The 25666-nt window shown below is 42.0% G+C and overlaps 2 protein-coding genes and 2 long non-coding RNA genes across 4 annotated transcripts; all 4 read right to left on the reverse strand.

Annotated features, from left to right (window-relative positions):
* Positions 1-2219: 2219 nt before the first annotated feature.
* On the reverse strand, positions 2220-4512 carry LOC143416185 (uncharacterized). The gene is made up of 3 exons (XR_013096563.1): positions 4279-4512; positions 3483-3543; positions 2220-2997 (listed from the first exon to the last, which is right to left on the reverse strand). It is a non-coding gene; the product is annotated as an uncharacterized LOC143416185 (long non-coding RNA).
* A 1669-nt stretch (positions 4513-6181) lies between these two features.
* Positions 6182-6938, reverse strand: LOC143416193 (nanos homolog 2-like). The gene has a single exon (XM_076881611.1). The coding sequence runs from the start codon at positions 6892-6894 to the stop codon at positions 6394-6396; it is 501 nt and encodes a 166-aa protein (XP_076737726.1). The 5' UTR covers positions 6895-6938; the 3' UTR covers positions 6182-6393.
* A 9037-nt stretch (positions 6939-15975) lies between these two features.
* On the reverse strand, positions 15976-18268 carry LOC143416183 (uncharacterized). Its single transcript, XR_013096561.1, has 3 exons — positions 18035-18268; positions 17239-17299; positions 15976-16753 (listed from the first exon to the last, which is right to left on the reverse strand). It is a non-coding gene; the product is annotated as an uncharacterized LOC143416183 (long non-coding RNA).
* Positions 18269-19937: 1669 nt separating this feature from the next.
* LOC143416192 (nanos homolog 2-like) lies at positions 19938-20694 on the reverse strand. The gene has a single exon (XM_076881610.1). It carries the CDS (start codon positions 20648-20650, stop codon positions 20150-20152), a length of 501 nt encoding a protein of 166 aa, XP_076737725.1. The 5' UTR covers positions 20651-20694; the 3' UTR covers positions 19938-20149.
* Positions 20695-25666: the final 4972 nt, after the last annotated feature.

Raw genomic sequence — 25666 nt, forward strand, 5'->3', positions numbered from 1 at the left:
TGGTCCGATTCGCCATATCTCCAGAACCGAAGAAGCCATCGGCGTGGCCTCTTCGCCACAGCGTCCGGCACCCACCAAAACCCCCACCTAGACACCAACATCAGCCCTCTACACCTCTTACTTTTTCAGTTATTCCACTTTTGTCCCATCCTCTCCTGGCTTTTTCCCCATAACCTAACCCCTAATTATTGCTAGTTATTTTAATTTTTACCTGTCGTCTTGTGTTCCAGTCGGTCGCAGCAGCAGTGTGTTACCAGTCGCCAATACTCTCCTCTTTAGTTTGAGAAGTCTCCTTTTGTATTAAATATGCTTTTCCAAAAACGTCTATCTTTGTGTACACGTTGAATGAATGTTAATGGGAGACCAGTTCTTTGGGGGGGTTTTTTGGGGTTTTTTTGTGGACAATCCTTGTCAGTGTTGGAGGAGGACTGTGAAGGACGACCGTTCAAATCAAACCAAATCCTAACTTTAAGCCACTATCCAGTCCTGTCCCCCTTCTCTCCTCATACCGGTACCCACAGTTCAGACCCCACCTCAGGCCCCTTACTGCCTGAGGAGGGGTCTGAAGTATTTTCCAGCCTTATAAAGAAAGGGAAGACTGAAGTGGCAGACTGTCATGCAAAAAGCGAGCATCTCCTCCTTGCACTGCTTACAGTCAAATGACAAAATATGTGAACTCTTTTTAAACAGGAAAAAGGAAGAAATTGTACACCAGAGGGGGCAAGAAGGAGAAAACTTGAATATAAACTCAAAAGAAAAACCGCTGTTCCTTCCCTCCCCCAGAAGGCAGTAGAATATCATCATGTTAAATGCCACTTTTGGGGGGGGGGGTAAAATTACTTGACAAATATGTTTCTCTTTTTTGTTATTTCGTCCCTCTTTGTTACAGCTACAGGAGGACAATAAACAGAAGAAGGAGAGCGGCACCAAAGAGGCGAAAAAACGAAAGAGCGCACCACCTCCTGACACCACATCCACAAAGAAGTCCAAATGTACCTCCAGTGCTGAGGGGGACGACAAGGAGGTTTTTCTCCTCCCTGTTCGTGGGCGTGAGCGTTACGAGATGTTGAAGAAGATCAATGACGGTTTGGAGCTGCTTGACAAGGACAGCAAAAGCAAGTCAAAGGTCTCAGTGAAGCATGAGGTTCCCGTGCCCTCCAGTGGAAAGAGGCTGCTCCAGAGAGGAGAGAGGAGTGACAGCGACTAAGATGCCCATCACCTCAATTTCGAAAACAAATGTCACCTTTTTGTCTAAGCCTTTAGGATTATTTCAGGTTTTAAATGCCCATTTAAAAACCAAAATGCCATCCTGCCTCAGTTAAAACGGTTCCTGAAACTGTACTGCCTGATTAGTCACTGCACTGACATACTGTTGTGTTCAGTTATGTTTTTTTCTTTTTAAAAAAAACAAAAAAAACAACAACCCTATGTTCCTAATTGGGTTAGAGCCGTTCAGCATGGTTTGAGTGAGATTACGAATGATCCTTGTCATAACGAGTCACTGCCGTTTATTTAAATAAAGTTCAAAGCTAGGCTTGCAAAACTTGAATGGAATTTGCCTCTGATGTTGCTGTATTACTGTGCTACAGTCCTGTCGCACCATGTCATTTTTAAAAAAAGAAATGTATATATTTTGCATGATTGTCTGGGAAATGCAACCACCTCTGCACAACCTTGATTCATATGCAATATGTAATCATGTTTGTGTAACATGAAAGAAAAAAGAGAAAAAATGATGATAAATGCAAAGACTGGTAACAGCGCTAAGAACCATAAAGCAAGAGAATTTTTAAAAAACTGTGAGAAATAAACTACACTGTAAAAAAAAAAATAACCCTATTCAAATTAAAAAAAATGATGTCCAGTTGTCACATCCAAAATATTTGGCTTTATAGAATCCAAATTGAGTCACTTGATATGACCTGATACTTTTATGTTGATATAAACAATATTACTAGACTTGACTGAAACTTTAAATTTTGCATTGATCCAAATTGATTTTTTTACATAGAACCATATTTTAATTATTGAACCAAGCTAATATATTGAAATTTAACCAACCTAATGTATTCACATCGAACCAAATTAACATGAACTAATATGTTTGTGTTGAAGCCAGGTAATTGATTTACATATATTCAAACTATATTTTTTACATTTCATTTCAGTTCAAAAATGCTCTGCATTTCCTATAAAAAACAAGACAGTTGGCCAACCAATTATTTCAAAATTATTTATTGTTCCAAACCATTTTAACTATAATCAATAGAGAGGATTAGTAATATACAGATTTAGTGCTACGGCAGAAATGATTAGAGAAATGTTTGTTTTATAAAACCTGCAATCTTTTGAAAACCAGTATAAAACCTGCAATCTTTTGAAAACCAGTATAAAACCTGCAACCTGTCTAAAACTGGCATAAAACCATTATAAAAACTATTTTTAAACCAATTTGCAAGTACTCAAAAATGTTTATATGTGCACTGTGCCTGTACAATGTAAAAAAAAAAAAAAAATCTACACATGTATCAATGAAATCAACTTAAATCTCCCTTTCAAATGGGTGTTCTTATAAATTTTGAATGTAGAATACCACTGCAGGCCAACCAAGCAAAATAACCAAGCACACATGCACATGCATGTGCACATACACATGCACACATGCATGCAAACACACTACTGTGCAGTGTTAAGTTCACAATTAAGTTTGCGAATCTTAGAGGTCATCTTGTTAAAGTCAAGCTCCATCATAATCTTTTGAAGAGCCTCAAAGGTGAACCTGAATCCTCGTGGATATTCCATATTAAGAGCATAACAGAGTCCAAAGACCATTGCCACTCCAGCTGCCACAGAAGGCAACTCATTCAGGACTTCCACACCATCAATGATTATCCCGATGTCTCGAGGCTGATGTAGGAGGCTTGAGTTGTCCCTGAAGACGAAGAGTGCCATGGTGGTACTCTGCAGCTCTTCCTCAGCTTCATCTTTCTGGGATATCTTGAGGTAAAATATGGAACAAAATGTACAAGTGAAGAATTGAAGTCTGGCACACCTGATAAATCTTTGACCATAATAAACTACTATTTTGATAGTTGTTTGGTCACAGACTATTAGAACAATTATTTGACTAATCAGATTGTGAATTGCATAATCATTAAATTAAATCAATGGTGGAACATTTTCATAAATGTTCCACAAAGCCCAAGAAAAAAAAAGAAAACAATACAGAACCCTAAGATATTAACTTGATGAGTTGATTAATCGTTGCTGTCCTACATTAATCACTGCATTTAATAGCAGAGTTGTCAAATTTACATCAAGAGACTGCATCTCATGTAGAGACAGAACAGATATGGACATACCATGTATTCTTTTATCAAGTCCTCAACACATCAGCAAGGTGAATGAGAGGATAATGAGGGAGAGTCTAGATTATTATGAAATGTTTAAAAAGGATGTGCAGTGTAAATGCAAAATGATACCTGTTCAGATTAAATGAAAATGTATGCTTCAGCCATGGAATGGATGGAGCGATCTGTGGTTCTGAAAGCATACAGAAAAAAAAGAATAATGTTACTTCTCTATAAAACACATTACATAGAAAAACCAAGAAATACGTAACATGACATACCAAACAGTCTACAGACCAGCCATTAGCGACTAAGTTTGGCATAGGGTCAATTTTTTGCTGTTAAAATTAAAATTTCTTCAGAAAATGCACATTTTTCCGAGCTGCGCCTGAAAGTCAATTGAAGGAATTAGTCTTATGTCATTGATCTTATATGCTGGCTTGTTATTTCTGTCTCTAAATCATGCACATTAATAATTATCTTTTGCGCTCGGTGTACACACACATAACACACAGATATTTATATGAAGAGAGACAAACGTGCGCGCACAAACACAAGCTTGTGTCTAGAAACCGCGAGCTCACCAGAAAAATTCAAACGAAGCGGAGCACGGAGTTATACTATGAATGTTATGAACTATGAACTTATGCTAGCTAGCTTTATCCACCACCGATGCATCGTGGTAACGCTAGCTAGTTAGGCAAAAAGCCGTTTTTTACCAGTATACTAACTTGTATTCCCGACTGTGATGGTCGGTTTCTGGTAACCAGTTCTAACGTTGCGCAGGATAGCTAGCTAGCTTATAGCTAGCAGCTACAATCATGCAAAAATTAGGGGTGGCTGTCGACCCAGCTTAAATGGGGTTATTTTCTGCGATTTTGGCAATACAAATTATAAAAGCTTTTGTAACACACTTGGCTTTACTTACGTTTATTTTCAGATGAAATTAATCAAAGATGTGACATGATGTTTCCAGCAGCCATGCAGAATAAAAATGGGTCCCGGTCTATTTCTGGTGGGCGTGTTCAAGTGCAAATCACTTTGACTCAAATTAAAGATATTATCTGTTCAACATGAAAAGAAATATATGTTTTGAGAGAAATCAAAAACTTTGCGTTGCGATGTTCACAATCCTGTACTGACACTATGGGCACATTTTTAGAAATCTATTTAATTCCACAGAAAGGTTAGCCACTTTAGTGTTTCACTTGTGACCTATTTATAGCTCACTGAAGAAGGTTTTAAAATGCAACAATGTTCGGAGATAGAGAGAAAAAAAAAAGAACTTTGGTGCAGGTGCAGGTGCAGTCTTTTATGTAGCTTTCTGGTGACCTTAAAAGAACCTTTACGAAGCCCGTTGACAGGCCTTTAATCGAATGATCGGTTGGTTGATTGATAACAGAAAAAAAGGACACATAAGATGGACATAAAGGACTGAAAACACCAAGAGCAAATATTGCATCGCACTCATTTATGTAGTTTATTTTTAGATTAGATAATTTTGCAAAATAACGCAGCAAAATAAATAATAAGAGCCGGGATGTGCAGACTATTTAGCACTGAAAAAACTCCGTCCATGTGAACAGAATCAGGTGTTACCTTACCTGTTGATTAAATATCAAGACTATTTAGCAATAAGCTTACTTTAAAGGCTCGTAATAGGTGAACTGTCTTGGTATAGTTGAGTCACGCAGAGTTCATGGTCCATGTTGTGTTACTTGTTGTTTGTGTGTGTGTGTGTGTGTCACCCGATGACCCCTGGCGCCGGAGCGTCTAGACTACATTAGAGATGTGTCACAGCAAAGAGCCGCACCTGCGCTCAAAGAGAGCACATACATAGAGGTGAGATGAGGATAAATGGATAGATGCGGTCCTTTTTCGAAGCTGAGCGCACAGTTGTATTTCCTGCACAATCACACACGAAGTGAGGCTGTGTTTATGCCGGTTATACCATGAATATACACCCTGCAGGCACCACTTGTTTGTCAAACTGTTTATGAAGCAAAAGTCACATTTCTGTTTATTTACAAAGCAAAAAGAAGGGGGGGAAAGAGGCGTAGGAGGGGGTGGAGCGTGCGCACTAGCATACCGGCGACGGCTGTTTCCTTTCACTAAAAGGAAAAAAATAATAAAATGTGTACTTCACGTTACGGTTGAAACTGGGGTTTTTTTTGTGTTTTTTTAATTTTTATTTTATAGAAACAATTTTTGCTCATAACCAATTGACAGGGGATTTCTTAAAATCACCCCGCAGTTCTTCAGCTGAGACACCTGAGTTAGAAAACACAAACACTGCAGCTGTCTTTGTACAAACTTGTACAAACTCTGTTTTGACCTTGTATACTGTATTTCCCCAGCCCCTCTATTTTGAAACTAAAACTATTGAACCTTAATTCAATTTCTCACTTCACATAATCGTTTCACTTTTGCCTTGAAGTGTTACTTTTAATTTAATTTAATTATTTTTTTATGACGCATGTTCTCTGGTGAGTTCAGGTACATCTGTAACTTCAAGTGGAAGAGTTGCATGTGAGTTAAAAATTTTCTATAATACCAAAAAAAAAAAAAAAAAAAAAAAAAAAAAGACAAAATACTGACGTTTTTGTCGAATAATCTGTCTGACATGAGGGATAATATAGCATATGCATTTTAACTAAAAGACTCGCGCACTGACACTATGGGCACATTTTTAGAAATCTATTTAATTCCACAGAAAGGTTAGCCACTTTAGTGTTTCACTTGTGACCTATGAAGTACCCCCGAAATTGTATCATATTAAACAACAACAACAACAATAACAACAACAATAAACACTCGAGGACTTTAAAGAGTTTAATTTTTTCCGAGGTTTGAGAGCGCTCACCCCGGCTCGGGGCTCCACAGATGTGCTGGATGAGAGCTCCTTGCTGCAGACTGCAGCGGAGTGTTTGACAGTCAAACTTGAAACAGTCTTTGGAACTGAAACGGTCTCTGCCAACACGAACACATACCCCAAACAGTTCGGTAAATATGTACAGTTTCTCGCAGCTTCAGTTTTCAGCAGCTACCAGAACTTGCCTACCGTCTGCATCCTCCCAGCAGCCTCGCACTTCATCTGCGGGCAGTACTTGCGTGTGTGAGCGCTGTCACCGGTGGCTTCGCAGATCGGGCAAGTGTAGTTCCGGAGGACGGGGCAGAAAACTATCCCGTCGTCTGATTTGAGCTTGTGAGATAGGTACACCCTCGGAGTCTCCCCGTTCTGCTTGCATAAGCGGCAGTAGTCCGAGGATGAGGCGCTGCTGCTGGTGTCCGACGCGCTGCTGGTCGGACTGGACTGTGATGAGTTTTTGGAGGATTTCTTCCCCCGAGTGGAAGTGTGGACCTTACTCCAAGGGGGCGCTTGTCCCTTCTTTGGACGCTCGGTGTCTCGGTTATCAACCTCACGGTTGCTGCACAGTTTCTCGAACACTTGGCTCAGATTCAGGTAGTCGTGCCACATGTTAAAGCTGTCCCCACCAGTGAGGATCGAGTTCTGGACCTCCAGTTGTCTCGGCATTGTGGTCATTTTTTGGCAGAAGTAAAACTGAGAGTGTGTTTGGAGCGCCTCATATTTATAGCTCACTGAAGAAGGTTTTAAAATGCAACAATGTTCGGAGATAGAGAGAAAAAAAAAAGAACTTTGGTGCAGGTGCAGGTGCAGTCTTTTATGTAGCTTTCTGGTGACCTTAAAAGAACCTTTACGAAGCCCGTTGACAGGCCTTTAATCGAATGATCGGTTGGTTGATTGATAACAGAAAAAAAGGACACATAAGATGGACATAAAGGACTGAAAACACCAAGAGCAAAATATTGCATCGCACTCATTTATGTAGTTTATTTTTAGATTAGATAATTTTGCAAAATAACGCAGCAAAATAAATAATAAGAGCCGGGATGTGCAGACTATTTAGCACTGAAAAAACTCCGTCCATGTGAACAGAATCAGGTGTTACCTTACCTGTTGATTAAATATCAAGACTATTTAGCAATAAGCTTACTTTAAAGGCTCGTAATAGGTGAACTGTCTTGGTATAGTTGAGTCACGCAGAGTTCATGGTCCATGTTGTGTTACTTGTTGTTTGTGTGTGTGTGTGTGTGTCACCCGATGACCCCTGGCGCCGGAGCGTCTAGACTACATTAGAGATGTGTCACAGCAAAGAGCCGCACCTGCGCTCAAAGAGAGCACATACATAGAGGTGAGATGAGGATAAATGGATAGATGCGGTCCTTTTTCGAAGCTGAGCGCACAGTTGTATTTCCTGCACAATCACACACGAAGTGAGGCTGTGTTTATGCCGGTTATACCATGAATATACACCCTGCAGGCACCACTTGTTTGTCAAACTGTTTATGAAGCAAAAGTCACATTTCTGTTTATTTACAAAGCAAAAAGAAGGGGGGGAAAGAGGCGTAGGAGGGGGTGGAGCGTGCGCACTAGCATACCGGCGACGGCTGTTTCCTTTCACTAAAAGGAAAAAAATAATAAAATGTGTACTTCACGTTACGGTTGAAACTGGGTTTTTTTTTTTATAGAAACAATTTTTGCTCATAACCAATTGACAGGGGATTTCTTAAAATCACCCCGCAGTTCTTCAGCTGAGACACCTGAGTTAGAAAACACAAACACTGCAGCTGTCTTTAACTCGCGAGGGCAGTCATGGACGCAAGACCTGCGTCTCATCACTGCTGCTTTGTGAATGTCTGTCTGTGAAAAGCGCTTAATGAATAAAGTTTACTTACTTACTTACTTACTTACTTACTGAGCCTGCAGTTCAGAAATTTAACCATTAGATGGAGTCATTGCCAAAGCAATGACTCCATCTAATTGCTATGACTTTTGGTGTTTATTTTGGACCTTAACTCGCCCCACAGTTTTGAGACAAGGTTCACATATGATATATCATTGTGTGCGGCTGGAGCTGGAATGAGTTGCTATGACTTTTGGTGTTTATTACTTCTATAGTTTTTTAAATATGAATATTTTAATGCAAGTTTTTTCCCATTGAAATGAATGGAGAACAAGAAAACTTCATTTGTGGTGTGCTGGCTCACTCTAGTGGTATGTCGGGAGTAATGGAGGCGGCCGCTGTGTCCCTGTGGTTGGCCTACTTGTCAGATATCGACAAATCCTACACTACAGACCAGTTGACAGCGTGCAATAACCCAGCCGATTCATTCGTCTTTACACTACCTCACAATCGACTCAACGGTGAGTTATTTGTTTGTTTTGTTTTCTCACAATTAATGTAAAGCCAAGGTATATATCAACGGCGCGCGCAGCGGAAGTATGGCATTATAGCGGATTATAATGGGGGACGCTTTTATTTTGTATAACTACCGGAAGTAGTTCCTGTGTACTGAGCTAGCTGGGTAGCTAGCGCCGCGTCGCTTAAAAAGCAGCCGGGCTTGTCTTAAACTTAAGAGGCTGACACTCGCTAAACCACCCGATCGCTCGCCAAGCGACAGACGTCCATGTGTTCAACAACAGACACACGTCATTCCCCTTCGTGGTCTAAACCAATCAGAGATAGTCGGGGCGGGACCTCTGTCCGTGGTCGAGCTGGACGTGGAGGTGGATAGAGACGGGTGAGTAGCTTGAATGAAGCGATATCGATTCATTAAATCCTGAATTGAATGAATATAAATGTGTTTTACCAGAAACGCCAGAATCTCAGGTTAAAGCTCACAAAACTATTTCAACAACAACCAGCAAATGAGAGCAGGAAACGCATTCCACACGAAAACGTAAACAGAGCGGACCGACGCATCAGAATTAGCTTAGTCGGCGTGGGGGCTAATATCATCCTTAATTCCTTCTTACTTTTGCTGTTTTGCTTCCAACACGATAAAACCCACAGCTGTGAGTGAACTGTGAGAGAAACTTCAAGAAAAGTTTCCCATCTCAAACATGTGTTTTCTGCATTACTCATTCGCTTATTACCCATCAGTCTACGGTTGTTTACAGCGCTGGCGGCCGCTGTCTTTTCTTTCCTTTGTAAATGACGTCGGATAATAAAGCTTAATTTCTGCTGTTTAATACTGAAGAAATGTAAACTTTTTCAAATTAGGTATAATTGCAGAATATTTTTAAGGTTATCTGCTATAAAATCCATGCCAGGAAAATCTCCTTTATGTTTTTATTTTTTTATTTTTTTATTCTCAGTTACTTTGACACAATGGCATGTGCTGTGATGGTCACATCTCTGATAAAGTTTAGTGTCAGTACTGATAAATGATCAGAATTATAAGATCTCTCACTTTCTGAGTAAAAATTGCACCAAATCGAATCTGGATTATGTGGATTATAGAAATCAGTGATGATACACAGTGTGTGTGTGTGTGTGTGTGTGTGTGCTTTGGTGTGTGTGCTTTGGTGTGTGTGCTTTGGTGTGTGTGTGTGTGTGTGTGTGACAGAGAGAGAGAGAGTGACACTTGCTGTGTATTTAAGAAACAAACGCTCAAAGAAACCAAACAGAATGACACAGGCAGAAAGACACTGTTTTATTTTGGTAACCAATGATGCATTTCTTCTTCCCTTGTACAGTGCACCCTGAAGCCGTGTGTGGACCAGGAGATCAGCAGAACAGGAACCACAGAGCGTCAGCGGCAGACATCCAAGCTGCACAGGGCACACGCAGCACCAGGCAGAATTAATGACGTCCCTGATCCACAGCTCAAGCCCAGCCACCCGCTGCCTCCTCGCCGCCTCCTCCCGGGACCTTCAAGGACCACCCACCAGCCACTGGTACACATTCCAATCTTACACAATGGCCCCAGCATCACAGGGCATCTCCTGACATTAAAATCTATCCTGATTTCTGTTGTTTTTCCCTCATCTCTGAGCCGCTGAGTGTGAGTGTGTGTGTGTGTGTGTGTGTCTCTCTCTCTTTTACACAAAAAACACATGTCAGTTGTTAAGGAAAATGTTATAAAACACTTCTTCAGTAAAGACTCAGAGAAGAGAAACACACAGAACTTCTTGCTAGCAAGGGCAGCCTCCACTCTAAGAGACTCCAGTGAGAGAACTGCCCCGGTCTTTATTTTATACTCCATTGAGCGTGTGTGTGTGTGTGTGTGTGTGTGTGTGTGTTGACAGAGAGAGAGAGAGAGAGACAGAGAGAGAGAGAGAGAGAGAGAGAGGGAGAGATACAAAGGAATGTAATTCAAATTTTGCACTTCAGACCTTACAGTGTGTGTGTGTGTGTGTGTGTGTGTGTGTGTGTGTGTGTGTGTGTGTGTGTTGACAGAGAGAGAGAGAGAGAGAGAGAGACAGAGAGAGAGAGAGAGAGAGAGAGAGAGGGAGAGATACAAAGGAATGTAATTCAAATTTTGCACTTCAGACCTTACAGTGTGTGTGTGTGTGTGTGTGTGTGTGTGTGTGTGTGTTTGTGTGTCTGTCTTTTACACAAAAAATGCACTTGCAACAACTTTAATATGGAATGTACTGGACTTCCCAGCTAGGCGCCCTCCTGTGGATGACAGGTGCAATTGATTGTCAAAAGCAGATATCTAACAGCTTCTGACACTTTGTACCGCATTGAGCCAGCAGAGGGAGCCCCCCTGGTTCAATCCCAGTTGCACAGCAGTTGTGACCAGCTTCTGTCTGTGTGCTTTGGTGTGTGTGAGTGTGTGTGTGTGTGTGTGTTGACAGAGAGAGAGAGAGACAGAGAGAGAGAGAGAGAGAGAGAGAGGGAGAGATACAAAGGAATGTAATTCAAATTTTGCACTTCAGACCTTACTGTGTGTGTGTGTGTGTGTGTGTGTGTGTGTGTGTGTGTGTGTCTGTCTTTTACACAAAAAATGCACTTGCAACAACTTTAATATGGAATGTACTGGACTTCCCAGCTAGGCGCCCTCCTGTGGACGACAGGTGCAATCCCAGTTGCACAGCACTTGACCAGCTTCTGTGTGTGTGTGTGTGTGTGTGTGTGTGTGTGTGTGTGTGTGACAGACAGACAGACTGACAGACAGACAGACAGAGAGGGAGATTCAAAGCATCAGGACCAGGAGATGACACAGTGCTCCAAAGGCCTGGTTCTGCTGCCTCCTCCTCCACCCACCTGCTGCAGACGCTTCTGTGAAGGGAAACTGCTACATGTTATGTCACCGATCCCTGCCATGCTGCGTGTCTAACGACCCGGCAGGGCCTGCTGAGTACAGTGGTGGTGGAATCGGCCCGATCGGACACTCCTATCTGCCACTTTGACCTTTTTATTCCGTCAAATTTGGACCCATTTACACCAAGTCCAGAACCGTTGGTGCTATCGACATGGGGTCTTCACCAGCGCGTGCGGAGCGGCAGAAAATCCCCACGTAGACACCACTTTCATCCCTCTACGACACTTACTTTCCCAGTTATTCCATTTTATTCCGTCAAGCTCTGGCTAAATCCCCTTAACCTAACCTAACCAACCCTAATCATACCTGCATTTGTCCACTGGAGGGAGACAAAAAAACCAAGCTCTGAGATTCAAATTTTGAACTGCAGACCTCACAGTGTCTGTGTGTGTGTGTGTGTGTGTGTGTGTGTGTGTGTGTGTGTGCGCTTTGGTGTGTGTGCTTTGGGGTGTGTGTGTGTGTGTGTGTGTGTGTGACAGAGAGAGAGAGAGAGAGAGTGACACTTGCTGTGTATTTAAGAAACAAACGCTCAAAGAAACCAAACAGAATGACACAGGCAGAAAGACACTGTTTTATTTTGGTAACCAATGATGCATTTCTTCTTCCCTTGTACAGTGCACCCTGAAGCCGTGTGTGGACCAGGAGATCAGCAGAACAGGAACCACAGAGCGTCAGCGGCAGACATCCAAGCTGCACAGGGCACACGCAGCACCAGGCAGAATTAATGACGTCCCTGATCCACAGCTCAAGCCCAGCCACCCGCTGCCTCCTCGCCGCCTCCTCCCGGGACCTTCAAGGACCACCCACCAGCCACTGGTACACATTCCAATCTTACACAATGGCCCCAGCATCACAGGGCATCTCCTGACATTAAAATCTATCCTGATTTCTGTTGTTTTTCCCTCATCTCTGAGCCGCTGAGTGTGAGTGTGTGTGTGTGTGTGTGTGTGTGTGTGTGTCTCTCTCTCTTTTACACAAAAAACACATGTCAGTTGTTAAGGAAAATGTTATAAAACACTTCTTCAGTAAAGACTCAGAGAAGAGAAACACACAGAACTTCTTGCTAGCAAGGGCAGCCTCCACTCTAAGAGACTCCAGTGAGAGAACTGCCCCGGTCTTTATTTTATACTCCATTGAGCGTGTGTGTGTGCGTGTGTGTGTTGACAGAGAGAGAGAGAGAGAGACAGAGAGAGAGAGAGAGGGAGAGATACAAAGGAATGTAATTCAAATTTTGCACTTCAGACCTTACAGTGTGTGTGTGTGTGTGTGTGTGTGTGTGTGTGTGTGTGTGTGTGTGTGTGTGTGTGTGTGTTGACAGAGAGAGAGAGAGAGAGAGAGAGACAGAGAGAGAGAGAGAGGGAGAGATACAAAGGAATGTAATTCAAATTTTGCACTTCAGACCTTACAGTGTGTGTGTGTGTGTGTGTGTGTGTGTGTGTGTGTGTGTGTGTGTGTGTGTGTCTGTCTTTTACACAAAAAATGCACTTGCAACAACTTTAATATGGAATGTACTGGACTTCCCAGCTAGGCGCCCTCCTGTGGATGACAGGTGCAATTGATTGTCAAAAGCAGATATCTAACAGCTTCTGACACTTTGTACCGCATTGAGCCAGCAGAGGGAGCCCCCCTGGTTCAATCCCAGTTGCACAGCAGTTGTGACCAGCTTCTGTCTGTGTGCTTTGGTGTGTGTGAGTGTGTGTGTGTGTGTGTTGACAGAGAGAGAGAGAGAGAGAGAGAGAGAGAGAGGGAGAGATACAAAGGAATGTAATTCAAATTTTGCACTTCAGACCTTACTGTGTGTGTGTGTGTGTGTGTGTGTGTGTGTGTGTGTGTGTGTCTGTCTTTTACACAAAAAATGCACTTGCAACAACTTTAATATGGAATGTACTGGACTTCCCAGCTAGGCGCCCTCCTGTGGACGACAGGTGCAATCCCAGTTGCACAGCACTTGACCAGCTTCTGTGTGTGTGTGTGTGTGTGTGTGTGTGTGTGTGTGTGTGACAGACAGACAGACAGACAGACAGAGAGGGAGATTCAAAGCATCAGGACCAGGAGATGACACAGTGCTCCAAAGGCCTGGTTCTGCTGCCTCCTCCTCCACCCACCTGCTGCAGACGCTTCTGTGAAGGGAAACTGCTACATGTTATGTCACCGATCCCTGCCATGCTGCGTGTCTAACGACCCGGCAGGGCCTGCTGAGTACAGTGGTGGTGGACCCAGGCCCTCTGCACCTTCCTTTCTCCGACTGGGACCGTTTTGTCCCATCCTTTTTGGTCCGATTCGCCATATCTCCAGAACCGAAGAAGCCATCGGCGTGGCCTCTTCGCCACAGCGTCCGGCACCCACCAAAACCCCCACCTAGACACCAACATCAGCCCTCTACACCTCTTACTTTTTCAGTTATTCCACTTTTGTCCCATCCTCTCCTGGCTTTTTCCCCATAACCTAACCCCTAATTATTGCTAGTTATTTTAATTTTTACCTGTCGTCTTGTGTTCCAGTCGGTCGCAGCAGCAGTGTGTTACCAGTCGCCAATACTCTCCTCTTTAGTTTGAGAAGTCTCCTTTTGTATTAAATATGCTTTTCCAAAAACGTCTATCTTTGTGTACACGTTGAATGAATGTTAATGGGAGACCAGTTCTTTGGGGGGGTTTTTTGGGGTTTTTTTGTGGACAATCCTTGTCAGTGTTGGAGGAGGACTGTGAAGGACGACCGTTCAAATCAAACCAAATCCTAACTTTAAGCCACTATCCAGTCCTGTCCCCCTTCTCTCCTCATACCGGTACCCACAGTTCAGACCCCACCTCAGGCCCCTTACTGCCTGAGGAGGGGTCTGAAGTATTTTCCAGCCTTATAAAGAAAGGGAAGACTGAAGTGGCAGACTGTCATGCAAAAAGCGAGCATCTCCTCCTTGCACTGCTTACAGTCAAATGACAAAATATGTGAACTCTTTTTAAACAGGAAAAAGGAAGAAATTGTACACCAGAGGGGGCAAGAAGGAGAAAACTTGAATATAAACTCAAAAGAAAAACCGCTGTTCCTTCCCTCCCCCAGAAGGCAGTAGAATATCATCATGTTAAATGCCACTTTTGGGGGGGGGGGTAAAATTACTTGACAAATATGTTTCTCTTTTTTGTTATTTCGTCCCTCTTTGTTACAGCTACAGGAGGACAATAAACAGAAGAAGGAGAGCGGCACCAAAGAGGCGAAAAAACGAAAGAGCGCACCACCTCCTGACACCACATCCACAAAGAAGTCCAAATGTACCTCCAGTGCTGAGGGGGACGACAAGGAGGTTTTTCTCCTCCCTGTTCGTGGGCGTGAGCGTTACGAGATGTTGAAGAAGATCAATGACGGTTTGGAGCTGCTTGACAAGGACAGCAAAAGCAAGTCAAAGGTCTCAGTGAAGCATGAGGTTCCCGTGCCCTCCAGTGGAAAGAGGCTGCTCCAGAGAGGAGAGAGGAGTGACAGCGACTAAGATGCCCATCACCTCAATTTCGAAAACAAATGTCACCTTTTTGTCTAAGCCTTTAGGATTATTTCAGGTTTTAAATGCCCATTTAAAAACCAAAATGCCATCCTGCCTCAGTTAAAACGGTTCCTGAAACTGTACTGCCTGATTAGTCACTGCACTGACATACTGTTGTGTTCAGTTATGTTTTTTTCTTTTTAAAAAAAACAAAAAAAACAACAACCCTATGTTCCTAATTGGGTTAGAGCCGTTCAGCATGGTTTGAGTGAGATTACGAATGATCCTTGTCATAACGAGTCACTGCCGTTTATTTAAATAAAGTTCAAAGCTAGGCTTGCAAAACTTGAATGGAATTTGCCTCTGATGTTGCTGTATTACTGTGCTACAGTCCTGTCGCACCATGTCATTTTTAAAAAAAGAAATGTATATATTTTGCATGATTGTCTGGGAAATGCAACCACCTCTGCACAACCTTGATTCATATGCAATATGTAATCATGTTTGTGTAACATGAAAGAAAAAAGAGAAAAAATGATGATAAATGCAAAGACTGGTAACAGCGCTAAGAACCATAAAGCAAGAGAATTTTTAAAAAACTGTGAGAAATAAACTACACTGTAAAAAAAAAATAACCCTATTCAAATTAAAAAAAATGATGTCCAGTTGTCACATCCAAAATATTTGGCTTTATAGAATCCAAATTGAGTCACTTGATATGACCTGATACTTTTATGTTGATATAAACAATATTACTAGACTTGACTGAAACTTTAAATTTTGCATTGATCCAAATTGATTTTTTTACATAGAACCATATTTTAATTATTGAACCAAGCTAATATATTGAAATTTAACCAACCTAATGTATTCACATCGAACCAAATTAACATGAACTAATATGTTTGTGTTGAAGCCAGGTAATTGATTTACATATATTCAAACTATATTTTTTACATTTCATTTCAGTTCAAAAATGCTCTGCATTTCCTATAAAAAACAAGACAGTTGGCCAACCAATTATTTCAAAATTATTTATTGTTCCAAACCATTTTAACTATAATCAATAGAGAGGATTAGTAATATACAGATTTAGTGCTACGGCAGAAATGATTAGAGAAATGTTTGTTTTATAAAACCTGCAATCTTTTGAAAACCAGTATAAAACCTGCAATCTTTTGAAAACCAGTATAAAACCTGCAACCTGTCTAAAACTGGCATAAAACCATTATAAAAACTATTTTTAAACCAATTTGCAAGTACTCAAAAATGTTTATATGTGCACTGTGCCTGTACAATGTAAAAAAAAAAAAAAAATCTACACATGTATCAATGAAATCAACTTAAATCTCCCTTTCAAATGGGTGTTCTTATAAATTTTGAATGTAGAATACCACTGCAGGCCAACCAAGCAAAATAACCAAGCACACATGCACATGCATGTGCACATACACATGCACACATGCATGCAAACACACTACTGTGCAGTGTTAAGTTCACAATTAAGTTTGCGAATCTTAGAGGTCATCTTGTTAAAGTCAAGCTCCATCATAATCTTTTGAAGAGCCTCAAAGGTGAACCTGAATCCTCGTGGATATTCCATATTAAGAGCATAACAGAGTCCAAAGACCATTGCCACTCCAGCTGCCACAGAAGGCAACTCATTCAGGACTTCCACACCATCAATGATTATCCCGATGTCTCGAGGCTGATGTAGGAGGCTTGAGTTGTCCCTGAAGACGAAGAGTGCCATGGTGGTACTCTGCAGCTCTTCCTCAGCTTCATCTTTCTGGGATATCTTGAGGTAAAATATGGAACAAAATGTACAAGTGAAGAATTGAAGTCTGGCACACCTGATAAATCTTTGACCATAATAAACTACTATTTTGATAGTTGTTTGGTCACAGACTATTAGAACAATTATTTGACTAATCAGATTGTGAATTGCATAATCATTAAATTAAATCAATGGTGGAACATTTTCATAAATGTTCCACAAAGCCCAAGAAAAAAAAAGAAAACAATACAGAACCCTAAGATATTAACTTGATGAGTTGATTAATCGTTGCTGTCCTACATTAATCACTGCATTTAATAGCAGAGTTGTCAAATTTACATCAAGAGACTGCATCTCATGTAGAGACAGAACAGATATGGACATACCATGTATTCTTTTATCAAGTCCTCAACACATCAGCAAGGTGAATGAGAGGATAATGAGGGAGAGTCTAGATTATTATGAAATGTTTAAAAAGGATGTGCAGTGTAAATGCAAAATGATACCTGTTCAGATTAAATGAAAATGTATGCTTCAGCCATGGAATGGATGGAGCGATCTGTGGTTCTGAAAGCATACAGAAAAAAAAGAATAATGTTACTTCTCTATAAAACACATTACATAGAAAAACCAAGAAATACGTAACATGACATACCAAACAGTCTACAGACCAGCCATTAGCGACTAAGTTTGGCATAGGGTCAATTTTTTGCTGTTAAAATTAAAATTTCTTCAGAAAATGCACATTTTTCCGAGCTGCGCCTGAAAGTCAATTGAAGGAATTAGTCTTATGTCATTGATCTTATATGCTGGCTTGTTATTTCTGTCTCTAAATCATGCACATTAATAATTATCTTTTGCGCTCGGTGTACACACACATAACACACAGATATTTATATGAAGAGAGACAAACGTGCGCGCACAAACACAAGCTTGTGTCTAGAAACCGCGAGCTCACCAGAAAAATTCAAACGAAGCGGAGCACGGAGTTATACTATGAATGTTATGAACTATGAACTTATGCTAGCTAGCTTTATCCACCACCGATGCATCGTGGTAACGCTAGCTAGTTAGGCAAAAAGCCGTTTTTTACCAGTATACTAACTTGTATTCCCGACTGTGATGGTCGGTTTCTGGTAACCAGTTCTAACGTTGCGCAGGATAGCTAGCTAGCTTATAGCTAGCAGCTACAATCATGCAAAAATTAGGGGTGGCTGTCGACCCAGCTTAAATGGGGTTATTTTCTGCGATTTTGGCAATACAAATTATAAAAGCTTTTGTAACACACTTGGCTTTACTTACGTTTATTTTCAGATGAAATTAATCAAAGATGTGACATGATGTTTCCAGCAGCCATGCAGAATAAAAATGGGTCCCGGTCTATTTCTGGTGGGCGTGTTCAAGTGCAAATCACTTTGACTCAAATTAAAGATATTATCTGTTCAACATGAAAAGAAATATATGTTTTGAGAGAAATCAAAAACTTTGCGTTGCGATGTTCACAATCCTGTACTGACACTATGGGCACATTTTTAGAAATCTATTTAATTCCACAGAAAGGTTAGCCACTTTAGTGTTTCACTTGTGACCTATTTATAGCTCACTGAAGAAGGTTTTAAAATGCAACAATGTTCGGAGATAGAGAGAAAAAAAAAAGAACTTTGGTGCAGGTGCAGGTGCAGTCTTTTATGTAGCTTTCTGGTGACCTTAAAAGAACCTTTACGAAGCCCGTTGACAGGCCTTTAATCGAATGATCGGTTGGTTGATTGATAACAGAAAAAAAGGACACATAAGATGGACATAAAGGACTGAAAACACCAAGAGCAAATATTGCATCGCACTCATTTATGTAGTTTATTTTTAGATTAGATAATTTTGCAAAATAACGCAGCAAAATAAATAATAAGAGCCGGGATGTGCAGACTATTTAGCACTGAAAAAACTCCGTCCATGTGAACAGAATCAGGTGTTACCTTACCTGTTGATTAAATATCAAGACTATTTAGCAATAAGCTTACTTTAAAGGCTCGTAATAGGTGAACTGTCTTGGTATAGTTGAGTCACGCAGAGTTCATGGTCCATGTTGTGTTACTTGTTGTTTGTGTGTGTGTGTGTGTGTCACCCGATGACCCCTGGCGCCGGAGCGTCTAGACTACATTAGAGATGTGTCACAGCAAAGAGCCGCACCTGCGCTCAAAGAGAGCACATACATAGAGGTGAGATGAGGATAAATGGATAGATGCGGTCCTTTTTCGAAGCTGAGCGCACAGTTGTATTTCCTGCACAATCACACACGAAGTGAGGCTGTGTTTATGCCGGTTATACCATGAATATACACCCTGCAGGCACCACTTGTTTGTCAAACTGTTTATGAAGCAAAAGTCACATTTCTGTTTATTTACAAAGCAAAAAGAAGGGGGGGAAAGAGGCGTAGGAGGGGGTGGAGCGTGCGCACTAGCATACCGGCGACGGCTGTTTCCTTTCACTAAAAGGAAAAAAATAATAAAATGTGTACTTCACGTTACGGTTGAAACTGGGGTTTTTTTTGTGTTTTTTTAATTTTTATTTTATAGAAACAATTTTTGCTCATAACCAATTGACAGGGGATTTCTTAAAATCACCCCGCAGTTCTTCAGCTGAGACACCTGAGTTAGAAAACACAAACACTGCAGCTGTCTTTGTACAAACTTGTACAAACTCTGTTTTGACCTTGTATACTGTATTTCCCCAGCCCCTCTATTTTGAAACTAAAACTATTGAACCTTAATTCAATTTCTCACTTCACATAATCGTTTCACTTTTGCCTTGAAGTGTTACTTTTAATTTAATTTAATTATTTTTTTATGACGCATGTTCTCTGGTGAGTTCAGGTACATCTGTAACTTCAAGTGGAAGAGTTGCATGTGAGTTAAAAATTTTCTATAATACCAAAAAAAAAAAAAAAAAAAAAAAAAAAAAGACAAAATACTGACGTTTTTGTCGAATAATCTGTCTGACATGAGGGATAATATAGCATATGCATTTTAACTAAAAGACTCGCGCACTGACACTATGGGCACATTTTTAGAAATCTATTTAATTCCACAGAAAGGTTAGCCACTTTAGTGTTTCACTTGTGACCTATGAAGTACCCCCGAAATTGTATCATATTAAACAACAACAACAACAATAACAACAACAATAAACACTCGAGGACTTTAAAGAGTTTAATTTTTTCCGAGGTTTGAGAGCGCTCACCCCGGCTCGGGGCTCCACAGATGTGCTGGATGAGAGCTCCTTGCTGCAGACTGCAGCGGAGTGTTTGACAGTCAAACTTGAAACAGTCTTTGGAACTGAAACGGTCTCTGCCAACACGAACACATACCCCAAACAGTTCGGTAAATATGTACAGTTTCTCGCAGCTTCAGTTTTCAGCAGCTACCAGAACTTGCCTACCGTCTGCATCCTCCCAGCAGCCTCGCACTTCATCTGCGGGCAGTACTTGCGTGTGTGAGCGCTGTCACCGGTGGCTTCGCAGATCGGGCAAGTGTAGTTCCGGAGGACGGGGCAGAAAACTATCCCGTCGTCTGATTTGAGCTTGTGAGATAGGTACACCCTCGGAGTCTCCCCGTTCTGCTTGCATAAGCGGCAGTAGTCCGAGGATGAGGCGCTGCTGCTGGTGTCCGACGCGCTGCTGGTCGGACTGGACTGTGATGAGTTTTTGGAGGATTTCTTCCCCCGAGTGGAAGTGTGGACCTTACTCCAAGGGGGCGCTTGTCCCTTCTTTGGACGCTCGGTGTCTCGGTTATCAACCTCACGGTTGCTGCACAGTTTCTCGAACACTTGGCTCAGATTCAGGTAGTCGTGCCACATGTTAAAGCTGTCCCCACCAGTGAGGATCGAGTTCTGGACCTCCAGTTGTCTCGGCATTGTGGTCATTTTTTGGCAGAAGTAAAACTGAGAGTGTGTTTGGAGCGCCTCATATTTATAGCTCACTGAAGAAGGTTTTAAAATGCAACAATGTTCGGAGATAGAGAGAAAAAAAAAAGAACTTTGGTGCAGGTGCAGGTGCAGTCTTTTATGTAGCTTTCTGGTGACCTTAAAAGAACCTTTACGAAGCCCGTTGACAGGCCTTTAATCGAATGATCGGTTGGTTGATTGATAACAGAAAAAAAGGACACATAAGATGGACATAAAGGACTGAAAACACCAAGAGCAAAATATTGCATCGCACTCATTTATGTAGTTTATTTTTAGATTAGATAATTTTGCAAAATAACGCAGCAAAATAAATAATAAGAGCCGGGATGTGCAGACTATTTAGCACTGAAAAAACTCCGTCCATGTGAACAGAATCAGGTGTTACCTTACCTGTTGATTAAATATCAAGACTATTTAGCAATAAGCTTACTTTAAAGGCTCGTAATAGGTGAACTGTCTTGGTATAGTTGAGTCACGCAGAGTTCATGGTCCATGTTGTGTTACTTGTTGTTTGTGTGTGTGTGTGTGTGTCACCCGATGACCCCTGGCGCCGGAGCGTCTAGACTACATTAGAGATGTGTCACAGCAAAGAGCCGCACCTGCGCTCAAAGAGAGCACATACATAGAGGTGAGATGAGGATAAATGGATAGATGCGGTCCTTTTTCGAAGCTGAGCGCACAGTTGTATTTCCTGCACAATCACACACGAAGTGAGGCTGTGTTTATGCCGGTTATACCATGAATATACACCCTGCAGGCACCACTTGTTTGTCAAACTGTTTATGAAGCAAAAGTCACATTTCTGTTTATTTACAAAGCAAAAAGAAGGGGGGGAAAGAGGCGTAGGAGGGGGTGGAGCGTGCGCACTAGCATACCGGCGACGGCTGTTTCCTTTCACTAAAAGGAAAAAAATAATAAAATGTGTACTTCACGTTACGGTTGAAACTGGGTTTTTTTTTTTATAGAAACAATTTTTGCTCATAACCAATTGACAGGGGATTTCTTAAAATCACCCCGCAGTTCTTCAGCTGAGACACCTGAGTTAGAAAACACAAACACTGCAGCTGTCTTTAACTCGCGAGGGCAGTCATGGACGCAAGACCTGCGTCTCATCACTGCTGCTTTGTGAATGTCTGTCTGTGAAAAGCGCTTAATGAATAAAGTTTACTTACTTACTTACTTACTTACTTACTGAGCCTGCAGTTCAGAAATTTAACCATTAGATGGAGTCATTGCCAAAGCAATGACTCCATCTAATTGCTATGACTTTTGGTGTTTATTTTGGACCTTAACTCGCCCCACAGTTTTGAGACAAGGTTCACATATGATATATCATTGTGTGCGGCTGGAGCTGGAATGAGTTGCTATGACTTTTGGTGTTTATTACTTCTATAGTTTTTTAAATATGAATATTTTAATGCAAGTTTTTTCCCATTGAAATGAATGGAGAACAAGAAAACTTCATTTGTGGTGTGCTGGCTCACTCTAGTGGTATGTCGGGAGTAATGGAGGCGGCCGCTGTGTCCCTGTGGTTGGCCTACTTGTCAGATATCGACAAATCCTACACTACAGACCAGTTGACAGCGTGCAATAACCCAGCCGATTCATTCGTCTTTACACTACCTCACAATCGACTCAACGGTGAGTTATTTGTTTGTTTTGTTTTCTCACAATTAATGTAAAGCCAAGGTATATATCAACGGCGCGCGCAGCGGAAGTATGGCATTATAGCGGATTATAATGGGGGACGCTTTTATTTTGTATAACTACCGGAAGTAGTTCCTGTGTACTGAGCTAGCTGGGTAGCTAGCGCCGCGTCGCTTAAAAAGCAGCCGGGCTTGTCTTAAACTTAAGAGGCTGACACTCGCTAAACCACCCGATCGCTCGCCAAGCGACAGACGTCCATGTGTTCAACAACAGACACACGTCATTCCCCTTCGTGGTCTAAACCAATCAGAGATAGTCGGGGCGGGACCTCTGTCCGTGGTCGAGCTGGACGTGGAGGTGGATAGAGACGGGTGAGTAGCTTGAATGAAGCGATATCGATTCATTAAATCCTGAATTGAATGAATATAAATGTGTTTTACCAGAAACGCCAGAATCTCAGGTTAAAGCTCACAAAACTATTTCAACAACAACCAGCAAATGAGAGCAGGAAACGCATTCCACACGAAAACGTAAACAGAGCGGACCGACGCATCAGAATTAGCTTAGTCGGCGTGGGGGCTAATATCATCCTTAATTCCTTCTTACTTTTGCTGTTTTGCTTCCAACACGATAAAACCCACAGCTGTGAGTGAACTGTGAGAGAAACTTCAAGAAAAGTTTCCCATCTCAAACATGTGTTTTCTGCATTACTCATTCGCTTATTACCCATCAGTCTACGGTTGTTTACAGCGCTGGCGGCCGCTGTCTTTTCTTTCCTTTGTAAATGACGTCGGATAATAAAGCTTAATTTCTGCTGTTTAATACTGAAGAAATGTAAACTTTTTCAAATTAGGTATAATTGCAGAATATTTTTAAGGTTATCTGCTATAAAATCCATGCCAGGAAAATCTCCTTTATGTTTTTATTTTTTTATTTTTTTATTCTCAGTTACTTTGACACAATGGCATGTGCTGTGATGGTCACATCTCTGATAAAGTTTAGTGTCAGTACTGATAAATGATCAGAATTATAAGATCTCTCACTTTCTGAGTAAAAATTGCACCAAATCGAATCTGGATTATGTGGATTATAGAAATCAGTGATGATACACAGTGTGTGTGTGTGTGTGTGTGTGTGTGTGCTTTGGTGTGTGTGCTTTGGTGTGTGTGCTTTGGTGTGTGTGTGTGTGTGTGTGTGACAGAGAGAGAGAGAGTGACACTTGCTGTGTATTTAAGAAACAAACGCTCAAAGAAACCAAACAGAATGACACAGGCAGAAAGACACTGTTTTATTTTGGTAACCAATGATGCATTTCTTCTTCCCTTGTACAGTGCACCCTGAAGCCGTGTGTGGACCAGGAGATCAGCAGAACAGGAACCACAGAGCGTCAGCGGCAGACATCCAAGCTGCACAGGGCACACGCAGCACCAGGCAGAATTAATGACGTCCCTGATCCACAGCTCAAGCCCAGCCACCCGCTGCCTCCTCGCCGCCTCCTCCCGGGACCTTCAAGGACCACCCACCAGCCACTGGTACACATTCCAATCTTACACAATGGCCCCAGCATCACAGGGCATCTCCTGACATTAAAATCTATCCTGATTTCTGTTGTTTTTCCCTCATCTCTGAGCCGCTGAGTGTGAGTGTGTGTGTGTGTGTGTGTGTCTCTCTCTCTTTTACACAAAAAACACATGTCAGTTGTTAAGGAAAATGTTATAAAACACTTCTTCAGTAAAGACTCAGAGAAGAGAAACACACAGAACTTCTTGCTAGCAAGGGCAGCCTCCACTCTAAGAGACTCCAGTGAGAGAACTGCCCCGGTCTTTATTTTATACTCCATTGAGCGTGTGTGTGTGTGTGTGTGTGTGTGTGTGTGTTGACAGAGAGAGAGAGAGAGAGACAGAGAGAGAGAGAGAGAGAGAGAGAGGGAGAGATACAAAGGAATGTAATTCAAATTTTGCACTTCAGACCTTACAGTGTGTGTGTGTGTGTGTGTGTGTGTGTGTGTGTGTGTGTGTGTGTGTGTGTTGACAGAGAGAGAGAGAGAGAGAGAGAGACAGAGAGAGAGAGAGAGAGAGAGAGAGAGGGAGAGATACAAAGGAATGTAATTCAAATTTTGCACTTCAGACCTTACAGTGTGTGTGTGTGTGTGTGTGTGTGTGTGTGTGTGTGTTTGTGTGTCTGTCTTTTACACAAAAAATGCACTTGCAACAACTTTAATATGGAATGTACTGGACTTCCCAGCTAGGCGCCCTCCTGTGGATGACAGGTGCAATTGATTGTCAAAAGCAGATATCTAACAGCTTCTGACACTTTGTACCGCATTGAGCCAGCAGAGGGAGCCCCCCTGGTTCAATCCCAGTTGCACAGCAGTTGTGACCAGCTTCTGTCTGTGTGCTTTGGTGTGTGTGAGTGTGTGTGTGTGTGTGTGTTGACAGAGAGAGAGAGAGACAGAGAGAGAGAGAGAGAGAGAGAGAGGGAGAGATACAAAGGAATGTAATTCAAATTTTGCACTTCAGACCTTACTGTGTGTGTGTGTGTGTGTGTGTGTGTGTGTGTGTGTGTGTGTCTGTCTTTTACACAAAAAATGCACTTGCAACAACTTTAATATGGAATGTACTGGACTTCCCAGCTAGGCGCCCTCCTGTGGACGACAGGTGCAATCCCAGTTGCACAGCACTTGACCAGCTTCTGTGTGTGTGTGTGTGTGTGTGTGTGTGTGTGTGTGTGTGTGTGACAGACAGACAGACTGACAGACAGACAGACAGAGAGGGAGATTCAAAGCATCAGGACCAGGAGATGACACAGTGCTCCAAAGGCCTGGTTCTGCTGCCTCCTCCTCCACCCACCTGCTGCAGACGCTTCTGTGAAGGGAAACTGCTACATGTTATGTCACCGATCCCTGCCATGCTGCGTGTCTAACGACCCGGCAGGGCCTGCTGAGTACAGTGGTGGTGGAATCGGCCCGATCGGACACTCCTATCTGCCACTTTGACCTTTTTATTCCGTCAAATTTGGACCCATTTACACCAAGTCCAGAACCGTTGGTGCTATCGACATGGGGTCTTCACCAGCGCGTGCGGAGCGGCAGAAAATCCCCACGTAGACACCACTTTCATCCCTCTACGACACTTACTTTCCCAGTTATTCCATTTTATTCCGTCAAGCTCTGGCTAAATCCCCTTAACCTAACCTAACCAACCCTAATCATACCTGCATTTGTCCACTGGAGGGAGACAAAAAAACCAAGCTCTGAGATTCAAATTTTGAACTGCAGACCTCACAGTGTCTGTGTGTGTGTGTGTGTGTGTGTGTGTGTGTGTGTGT

Source organism: Maylandia zebra, unplaced genomic scaffold (assembly GCF_041146795.1).
Source record: "Maylandia zebra isolate NMK-2024a unplaced genomic scaffold, Mzebra_GT3a scaffold31, whole genome shotgun sequence".
NCBI classification, from domain to species: domain Eukaryota; kingdom Metazoa; phylum Chordata; class Actinopteri; order Cichliformes; family Cichlidae; genus Maylandia; species Maylandia zebra.

Excerpts from the sequence above, each read along its gene's own strand:
- LOC143416193 (XM_076881611.1), bottom strand. The coding sequence starts at position 6,894 with ATGACCACAATGCCGAGACAACTGGAGGTCCAGAACTCGATCCTCACT.
- LOC143416192 (XM_076881610.1), bottom strand. The coding sequence starts at position 20,650 with ATGACCACAATGCCGAGACAACTGGAGGTCCAGAACTCGATCCTCACT.